The sequence below is a fragment of the Dasypus novemcinctus genome, chromosome 11 (assembly GCF_030445035.2).
Source record: "Dasypus novemcinctus isolate mDasNov1 chromosome 11, mDasNov1.1.hap2, whole genome shotgun sequence".
Lineage (NCBI taxonomy): Eukaryota > Metazoa > Chordata > Mammalia > Cingulata > Dasypodidae > Dasypus > Dasypus novemcinctus.
The window spans coordinates 40,901,092-40,911,571 of NC_080683.1; the positions used below are offsets into that span (position 1 = coordinate 40,901,092).

At 38.3% G+C, this 10,480-nt stretch overlaps 1 protein-coding gene across 1 annotated transcript; it reads left to right on the forward strand.

Annotated features, from left to right (window-relative positions):
* Window positions 1-4,577: 4,577 nt before the first annotated feature.
* Window positions 4,578-5,122, forward strand: LOC101442294 (translationally-controlled tumor protein-like). Its single transcript, XM_058307664.2, has one exon. It carries the CDS (start codon window positions 4,670-4,672, stop codon window positions 5,084-5,086), a length of 417 nt encoding a protein of 138 aa, XP_058163647.1. The 5' UTR covers window positions 4,578-4,669; the 3' UTR covers window positions 5,087-5,122.
* The last annotated feature ends 5,358 nt before the right edge of the window (window positions 5,123-10,480 follow it).

Sequence of the window (10,480 nt, forward strand, 5' to 3'; positions counted from 1 at the left end):
GAAAACACCAGCAAAAAAGACCACACTGTGGATACAGCAGACAAAGACATTGGAAAAGTTTTCTTCAATATGCTGAGGAGCAGAAAGAGAAAAGAATAATAAAAAGTGAAAATAGCCTAAGAGACTTCTGGTTCACCATCAAGCATACAAATATACACATTATGGGAGTCCCAGTAGATGAAGAAAGAGAGAAAGGGACAGAAAAGATATTCAAAGAATTAGTGATAGAAAGGTTCCCAAACTTAGCAAAGATGTGAATATGCATATCCAAGAAACCCAGAGGACGCCAAACTGGAGTAAACTGAAGAAAAATATGTCCTGATACATATTGATCATACTTTCAAATTCAAAGGAAAAGAAGAGAGTTCCAAAAGTCATAAGAGAAAAAGCAACATGTTACATACAAGAGAATCCAAATTATTTTAAGTGCCAATTTCTCATCAGAAGCCATAGCAGGCAGTGGGTTGAAATACTTAAAATGCTGTAAGAAAACAACTGCCAACCAAGAATTTTATATTTGGTGAAACTTTCAAAAATGGGGGAGAGATTAAGATATTCACATTTATACAAAAGCTGAAGGAGTTTGTCACCACTAGACCTACCCTACAAGAAATGCTAATTGAGTTCTTCAGACTGAAAGGAAAGGACACTAGACAGTGGTTCAAGTGGCATAAAGAAATAAAGACCTAAGGTAAAAGTAGTCATTTGGATAATTATAAGTGCCAATACTATTTTATGTTTTGGTGTATAACTCTACTTCTTACGTCCTACAGGTGCCAAGACATAGATGCATAAAGTAACAATAAATCATAGAGGGGAATAGGAACAGTATATGTGTATGCCATTAAAAAGAGAAGGGGCTCTATATGGTACAATACCCAAAAAATCAAATAAATATGAGATTAGGCATTAACAGAAGAACTGAAGGACAAAAATCATTTGACTTACAAAAACTAAATAGCAAAATGCCAGAAGAAAATCTTATATTATCAGTAGTGACTTTAAACGTAAAGGATTAAACTCCCCAAATGGCAGAGGCTGGCAGTATAGTTAAGAAAAACATGAGCCAACTATATGCTGTCTGCAAGAGACTCCATTAATTTTATTTATTTTTAATGTTACATTCAAAAAATATAAAAGGGTCCTATGTGCTCCCCCCCCCCCCCCCCCCCCCGTCATCCCACTCCTTCCACATCAACAACCTCTTTCATCATTGTGTACATTCATTGCATTTGGTGAATACATTTTAAAGCACTGCTGCACTGCATGAATAATAGTTTACATTATAGTTTACACTCTCCCCCAGTCCATGCAGTGGGTTATGGCAGGATATATAATGTTCAGCTACTGTCCTACAATGTCATTTAGGACAACTCCAAGGCCCAAAAATTCCCCTACATCACATCTCTCCTTCCCTCCCCCTGCCCTCAGCAACTACTATGGGCACTTTCTCCACATCAATGCTATAATTTCTTCCATTACTAGTCACAATAGTTCCATAGTAGAACATCAGTAAGTCCACTCTAATCCATATTTCATTCCTCCATCCTCTGGATCCTGGGATGGTTATGTCCACTCCACCTCTATATCGAGAGGTGGCTTAGATTCCACATGGATGATGGATGCAATTCTCCTGCTTGCAGTTGTAGGCACTCTTGGCTCCCTGGTGTGATGGTTGATCTTCTTCACCTGTTAGAAGGTCTGGGGTAAGTCCAATAAACCAGAGGGTAGGAGTTGCAAGTCTGTTGAGGCTCAGGGCCTGGCTATCACATGGACAGTCCAGAGATACAGGTCCCCTCAGTATACATCAAACCCCAGCACCAAACACAAGTCTGGTAAAAGTGACGGGAGAGGCTTGTGAACAAAGATTACATCTGAGTCCAACTCCATCACACTTAGGAACACAAACTCCAATGTAGGACCGACATGTCACTGAACTCCATTGGCCATGACCAGAGAACAATTGGGTCTCTGTAGCCCTCAGAAGAACCAATACCTGGGCTTGTATCTACTTTGGCTGTCTCTGGGACCCTGCTGAGGCATGCGTAAGAGCAACCCCTCTGATGACCTCCTGACTCTTTTTCGGAGACTCGTAACTATTTTTTGCTTCCATTTCTAAGTGTTTTTTAAAGTACATGCAGGGCCCCAAAATATATGACGCAAATATTGACAGATTTGAAGGGAGATATGAACATTCTACATTAATAGTAGAAGACTTTAATAGACCACTTTCAATAATGGATAGCATTCTTCTAGGAAAAAGATCAATAAGGAAATACAATATTTGACTGATATTCAAAACCAACTAGACTTAACAGACATATATAGGATACTTTGCTCATCAACAGTAGAACATACATTCTTGTCATGTGTACATGAAACATTCTCCAGGATACACCAGGATACACATGGAAAAACTAGGTAAAGAAATATAAACCAAACCCCAAGCTGGAGGAAAAAGATAATAAAGATTAGATTGAAAATAATTGAAATAGAGAATTTAAACAAAATTGAATCAACACAAAACCTAATGTTAGTTCTTTGAAAAGGTCAATAAAATTGAAAAACCTTTAGCTAGACTAATGAAGAAAAGAAGGGAGAGGACACAAATTGCTAAAATCCGAAATGAAAATGGGGACATTACTACCAACCTCATTGAAATAAAAAGGGCATAAGAAGATATTTTGATCAACTATAATTCAATAAATTAGATAACCTACATGCAATGGACAAAACCCTAGAAACCCACAAACTAGCTACACTGACTCAACAAAAAGTAAAAGAGCTCAACAAACCAATAACTAGTAAAGAGTGTATCAGTAATAACCTCCCCCAAAATATCATTTGTATTTTCCATTTAAAATTTATCAAGAGGTTTTGTGCCCTAAAAGTACAATAATTTTATATTTCTTAAACACAGAAAAGAATGTGTATTTTATAAACTATAGAGATTATGTTACATTTGCTCAAGCTTATTGATTACATATTTCAGATTCCCTATAGTCTTGTATATTTTGTCTGTTCTGTCATGATGATTTCAATGAAAGATACCTACCTTTGTGCACCAAAGGACTATCATGAAAGCAAAATGACAAACTACACAATGGAAGAAAATATTTGGAAACCAAAACCCATATCCAATATGGGTTTAATATCCATACTAAATAAAGAAATCCTACAGCTTAAAAACAAAAGACAACCCAGTTTTTAAAAAAATGGGCAAAAGACTTGAATAGATATTTCTTCAAAGAAGATATACAAATGACCATAAAGCACATGAAAAGATCTCAACACTACTAGCCATTAGGGAAACACAAATCAAAACCACAATGAGATACCATTTCACACCCACCAGAATGGCTACTATTTTAAAAATGGAAAATTGTAAGTGTTGGAGAGGATATGGAGAAATAGGCACTCTCCTTGGCACAGCCGTTGTTGTGGGAGACAGTTTGACAGCCACGCAGAAAGTTAAGCGTAGAACTATCATAGCTGGCAATCCCGCTTATAACTATAAAGCCCAAAAAACTGATAATAGGGACTCAAATAGGTATTTGAACACTGACATTCATAGCAGCATTACTCATAATTGCCAAAGGTGGAAGCAAACCAAGTATCCATTTACCAATGAACAGAAAAAAAAAATGTGATACATACACATAATGGAATATTACTTAGTCATGAAAAGGATGAAATTTTTGATAACATGTGATGTTATGGTTTGAAGCTATATGTACCCCAGAAAAACATCTTAAATCTAACCCATTCCTGTGGATGTAGACACACTCTAAGTAGGACCTTTTGATGATACTACTTCAGTTAAGGTGTGACCCACCTCATGCAGATGGATCTTAATCTTTTAACTGGAGTCCTTTATAAATGGAATGAATACAGAGAGAGAATAAGAAAGCCACAGAAGCAAGAAATTGAACTCAAGAAAACCAAGAAGAGAAATAAAAGACCAGCAGATATTGTTATGTGCCTTGAGGAGTCAAGTATCACCAACAGTCTTTGGGAAGAAAGCATTTCCTTCATAATGCCTTGATTTGGACACTTTTCCCCGTCTCAGATCAGAGTGGCAATAAATTCCCATTGCTTAAGTTTCTTGGTATTTGCCTAAGCAACCTAGGAAACTAACATGTGACAACATGGATGAACCTTGAAGACATCATGTTGAGCATGATAAGTCAGACACAAAAGGACAAATTTTGTGTCATCTCATTGATATGAAATAATTTGAATAAGTAAACTCAGAGTCAAAAACTATAAAACAGGTTACCAGAGGATGGAAGGGGGTCCTCTGGAAGGGAGGATATGGAAAAGAGAGTTGAGGATTAAAATGTACAGTTTCTATTTGTGATGACGGAAATATTTTGGAAATGGATGGTGGTGATGGCAGCATAATATTGTGAATGCGCTTTTCCACCCGCTCTCCCCTCCCCCCTCCCCCCTCCTCCCTCCCCCCTCCTCCCTCTTCCCCTTTGCCCTCCCCCCAGGGCCGCTCCACGCTTGCTCAGCGCTCGGGCTCCTGCCACGCCTCTGCTACCGCCTCCCTCCAGCCGCCATCGTGATCATCTACCAGGACCTCAGCTGCCGTGATGAGGTGTTCTCCGACATTTACAAGATTCGGGAGATCACGGACAGGCTGTGCCTGGAGGTGGAAGGGAAGATGGTCAGTAGGACAGAGGGTAGCATTGATGATTCGCTCATTGGTGGAAATGCCTCCGCTGAAGGCCCTGAGGGCGAAGGTACCGAAAGCACAGTCATCGCTGGTGTAGATATTGTCATGAACCATCACTTGCAGGAAACCAGCTTCACGAAAGAAGTTTTCAAGAAGTACATCAAAGATTACATGAAATCAATCAAAGGCAAACTTGAAGAACAGAGATCAGAAAGAGTAAATTCTTTTATGATAGGGGCTGCAGAACAAATCAAGCACAACCTTCCTAATTTCAACAACTATCAGTTCTTTATTGGTGAAAACATGAATCCAGATGGTATGGTTGCTCTCCTGGACTACCATGAGGATGGTGTGACCCCATATATGATTTTCTTTAAGGATGGTTTAGAAATGGAGAAATGTTAAAAAATTTGGGAATTGCTTTGGATCTATCACCCGTCATCATAACTGGCTGCTGCTTTTCATCCACACCACAACTTAGATGGGCTAATGTCATCTTGACCTCATCCTTTATTTTGATACTGATTTATTTGGAGCAGAGGCATTGTTTTTAAGAAAAACATGTCATGTAGGTTGTCTAAAAATAAAAATGCATTTAAACTCAAAAAAAAAATTGCGAATGCAATTATCAGCACTGAATTATATATTTGAATGAGGTTAAAAGGGAAATGTTAGCATATATATATATATATATATATATATATGGCACTAGAATATATATAATTTTTAAATCCATGTACCTGCACAACCCAAACAGTGAACCATAAGTTAAATCATGGACTATAGTTAATAATACAATTGTAAAATTGTCCTTTCATCAGTTGTAACAAATGTTTCACAGCAACCCAAAGTTTTAATAATGGGGTGATATATAGGAATCCTGTATTTTATGCTTGATTATTCTGTAAACCCATAACTGCTTTAATAAAAAACAACATGAAAACCTGAAGCTAGTAAAAGAAAAATACGCAGTTCACTGAAATGAATTACTCTTTAACAGCATTTATTTTTATTTTTTAAAAATTGCTTGCAGCATTTTTTTATCCAAAAAAAAAAAAAAAGGCTGATATGAAACACTGCTCTGGCACAATTCACTTTACAAATTACCTATGAGCACTTCATAGCCCCAGCCAGTCTAAATTCATAGGAATAAATTACCCAAGGATTAAATTATCATCCAATTTATTACTTCTCATAACATTTAAGCTGCTGAAAAAACTGTTACCTGAAAAATTATGTTATTTTGGAATATTTGTCAAATTTAATTTAGGTTGAGCTGTAAGGCAGAATTAACAAGCCTTTTCCTATTACTCCTGCTGAAAGAGCTACAGGTGTGTTTTCTATAGGTTAGTTGAAGGTCCTATGTTGGAGTGATCTATTCTCTGCAGCTGTGCAGTCAAGACAACCAGAAATTAAGATCTCAGTGGACATAGCTTCAGTAATCTCAACTGAATGTAAGAGCTTTCAACAGCTTAACAACCTGGTACCATACCTAGTTTTCTAACATCATAGCAATAGATTTCATATTTGGACAGGTGCCTGATGTGTTACATCAAGGATACACATTCTTAAAAGTTAGACTAGTGGTATTGCAAACTCAAAGTCTCTGCTATTTGGATTATTCACCAGTTTGGTAGGGACAAATTTAGCTGCCCCTACACTGAGAAAGTGATCTCAGGAGGCTCAAAGATTACCTTTCTTTGTTAAAAAATATAAATACAAACATTGATATTCAAATGATGTCTTCTGATTTCCCATTAATGTGCCACGTTTAAGTTTTGCACTTCCTACAGTTGGCAGGTTTAGCAAATAAAAGCCTAGGAGGGAAGTGGATTTGACTCAACTAGTAGAGCGTCCCCCTATCACATGGGAGGTCCTGAATTCAAACCCAGGGCCTCCTGACCCGTGTGGAGCCGGCCCATGTGCAGTGTTGATGCGCACAAGGAGTGCCCTGCCACACAAGGGTGTCCCCTACGTAGGGGAGCCCCACGTGTAAGGAGTGCTCCCCATAAGGAGAGCTGCCCCACACGAAAAACATGCAGCCTGCCCAGGAATGGTGCTGCCCACACGGAGAGCTGACGCAGCAAGATGATGCAGCAAAAAGAGACACAGGTTCCCAGTGCCACTGACAAGAACACAAGCGGACACAGAAGAACACACAGCAAATGGACACAGAGAGCAGACAACTGGGGGGGGGGGGGAGGGGGAAGGGGAGAGAAATAAAAAATAAATCTTTAAAAAATAATAAAAGCCTAGGAAACACAGTTAAATTTGACTTTTAAATAAGCAATGATAGTTTGTCTATCTCGTACATTATTTGTGCCATACTTACAAAGAAAAAGCATTTGTTATTTATCTGAAAGTCAAATTTAACTGGGCTCCCTGCATTTTATTTGGTAACCCTAGTCCTATCAATAAACAGTATTAGAGTTTAGCCTTCTGTAACTTAAAAAAGGGATGGGCATTTTAAACATTATTTCAGTTAGTTTTATTTTTGTTGAATGGAAAACTGCAACATTCCGGCATGATATTTCAAGAAAATCTTTGTTAAGAGATAGCCAACTGCATATATTCTTTAAAAAAAACAAACAATCTAAAGAACATATTTTCACCTCCAAAGTGAAATCAGCAGAGCACCACAATTAGTTTTACAGGTGGATCACTTGGAAAGAGTTGAATTCGCAGTTGGGAAACTTGGCATCCTGTACAAAGTATGTCACTAACTTTCCTCTGTGGCTTGGGGCAACCACAATCTTGCTGAAGAAATCAAAGTAATCTTTCCTTGAATACTGCTTCTCAAATTTTAAGAGTATGCAAATAACCTGGCGATTTTGTTAACATGCAGATTTTAGTTGAATAGACTTGAATGCTGCATTCCTAACAAGCTCCCAGGTGATTGCAATGTGTGGTCCAGACTACTCTTCCAGAAGCAAAGTGCTTGAGGAAAGTAATATACATAAGAGGTGCTGGTGAGGTTTGATACCAACAGAAGCTGTGGAATGTCTGCTCACATCTAACAAAGGCCTTAAGAATCAAGGTACGTGAATTATGCTTAAACCTGGGAAAAAAGCCAAAATTGTATTAAGTACTGATTGAATATGTACTGAAACTATCTCTAATTGTGTATAACCCTTGCCTGAGATGAATAACAGAAATAATAGAAAGCTTGGTCATAGAATTTATGTTTATGGAAAATTATCTGAAAGATGAGCAGTTTATATATATATATATCTGGACTCTGAATCAGGGACTTTTAACTTGAGTCTGTGGTACCTGAGTGGTCTAGAAATAGATTTGGGAAAGCCCAAGGACCTCCTGACACTTTATGCAAAATTAGGTACTAATATGCAGGGCTGATATATAAAATATTGAACAATTGATTTGGTTCAAGCATCATCAGATGAGAATAAATGCCTGACCAGTGCAAACAGCTGCCAGCCAGAAAGCAGTTGTAATGTGTCCCAGCTGAATATCAGCTCTGTTTCCATGTTTTTTCTGCAGAGTTTCTGTAACTTTCATCAGGTTATCAAAGGAGTCAGTGATCCAGTCAAGATCTCAAACTACAACTATGAGCAGATCATAATAGACAATGGAAAGCAATGCACTACATTAACCAAAAATACTGAAGTGACTTATAAATGTTATTATTGTGTGGATGTTAGCATTATTTCTTCAGAATTACTCTTGCTGTGTTAACATTTGGAGTTAAGTCTCAGCTGTTATTGAAGATTGACATAAGAGTCTTGTGAACTCTGCTGGATTTTTGCTGAAAACCATCCATACCCAGTATATCCCATGGTTTGGCCTTCATGTAACAATTGTAGATCAATTCACTGCAAGTCAATTTCAAGAATGCCAACTTTTTGAGTTTGCTATTAAGTTTCTGTGTTAGTTGTTATAACATCATTATAAGGCCAGTTTTTGTGTTAGTGTTATAAAATCATTATAAGGAAGGCTCCATAGCTTCCCACTGTTTTAGAGGGTTTGAGTGTCAGAACATACTGTCAAAGAAAAAACTGCACTGGGTAGCCTTATACTTTATTCAGGGGATGCTATGATAATGGTGAGAGAACAGAACTCAACACCATTGAAAGTGCTGGAAGTGGGTTGGAGGAAAAACACCGAAAGATAGTAAAGGGGGTTGATCACTGAGGTGGGTGAGTGATTTACTGAGGTTGCAATTAGGACCACATGGCTCAGAATGTTTTTCTTTGTGGTAATTGGACCACCTGGAGTCTGTATTGGCTTGGAATGAGAAGTAGGTTGCTAAGGAACTACCTCGTTAGGAACTTCTAGGGCAACTGGGTAGTTAAAAGCCTGTGTGGGAGGTGAGGAGCCTGGAGTAGGGAAGAGCCTGTCTAAGGAGTCACACTAAAATGGGTTTCTAACCTTTTTGTTCCACGGACCCCTTCTCAGAATGTAGTGGCAGATCATTTTATGACACTTAACTACCATCCGGTCTAACAACTACCATAATTTAGAAGTATGGACGAGTGTAGGTGATTTTTTGAGATATGTAGCAACTGTAATGTGATGTGAAATGAATACTACAGTAACTTTTTGCATCCATTCTTAAGTGGAAGGAAATGCTAGATTTCAGTGAGAAGTCAGAGAAAATAAAGAGAGTAAGTTGATTTTTTTCAGTTCAAGCTCATGGATCCCCTGATATCTGGTTAAGAACCCCTGCACTAAAGGGGAGTTAAGGCCGTCTTGCTTAGTCCCTCCTTTTGTTCAAGATGAATGCCAATTTGTTGCTGAACAACTCAGAAGACTCGGATCTGAGTGGAGTGAAGTAGGGTATAAGAAATAGTCACTTGAAGACAGTTGTTGGAGGTGTTTCTGTAAAATCAGTTGAACCATCTGTTGAGAGTTGGTCAAAGTCAGTTGCTTTAGGGTCAGGCATCTTAAAAGGGATATCAAAAAGGAAAAAGAAACATTAATTTAAAAATGTATTAAAGACTAAGTGGTTGGCAGATGAAAATCGTTCCACCATGTAGCATTGCTCCTTGAGTTTTTTGACGCTAAGATGAAGATGCTTTTAGAGCTTTCTTGGTCATAGTCATTTCTCATATAAGGGCAGGTGTGCCTTGAACATTTTACCAGAGTTCTTTAGAGATCCAGAGCAGCTTGTCCAGGGAGAAATCCAGCCCAGACCTGGTCTGCTGCAGTGAGGAGTCCTTTGACGTGTTTATCAAGTAAGTCATCAAGGCCTTGGCCCACAGTGATCCATTAGGTCCTGTGGACAAGGCCAGCTGCAAGACTACCTAGAGTCTCAGTAAGGAAGTAGGTAGTCAGTTTTCAGTCATCAATTCAGGAGGATGGGAGGAAAACTGAAAACATTCCTGTGGAGAGTTGTAGCCAGATATTGAAGAAAACTGCAAGAATCAAAAAATTGGAAAAGGATGATAATAAATGTAAGATGACAGGATCCAGTGCAATTTACAGGTAGCAAGCCATGCAGTTACCTGAAGTTTACAAAAGGGATGCTTAGCTCAAAGGCAATGAGCAAGAGCAGAATGTGATAACTCAAAGAAGTGTGTAATAGTTTTCTATTGAATTAAATTTCACTCTGCAGTCACCCTCCTCTTGATCAAAGATAATCCCAAAGAAAATTATTCTTGATTTTAAAATAAGGCTGGTTTTAGTAGATTTGGCCTGATGATTTACATAGGTGCAGCAAGAAAGCTAATTTACCATACGGGCCTATTAAAATTTGCTTTGGGGGAACGGATGTGACTTAGGCTGTTGGGCACTACCCTCTCAGGTGAGAGGTCCTGGGTTCGGTTCCCGGTGCCTCCT

Excerpts from the sequence above, each read along its gene's own strand:
- LOC101442294 (XM_058307664.2), top strand. The coding sequence starts at position 4,670 with ATGGTCAGTAGGACAGAGGGTAGCATTGATGATTCGCTCATTGGTGGA.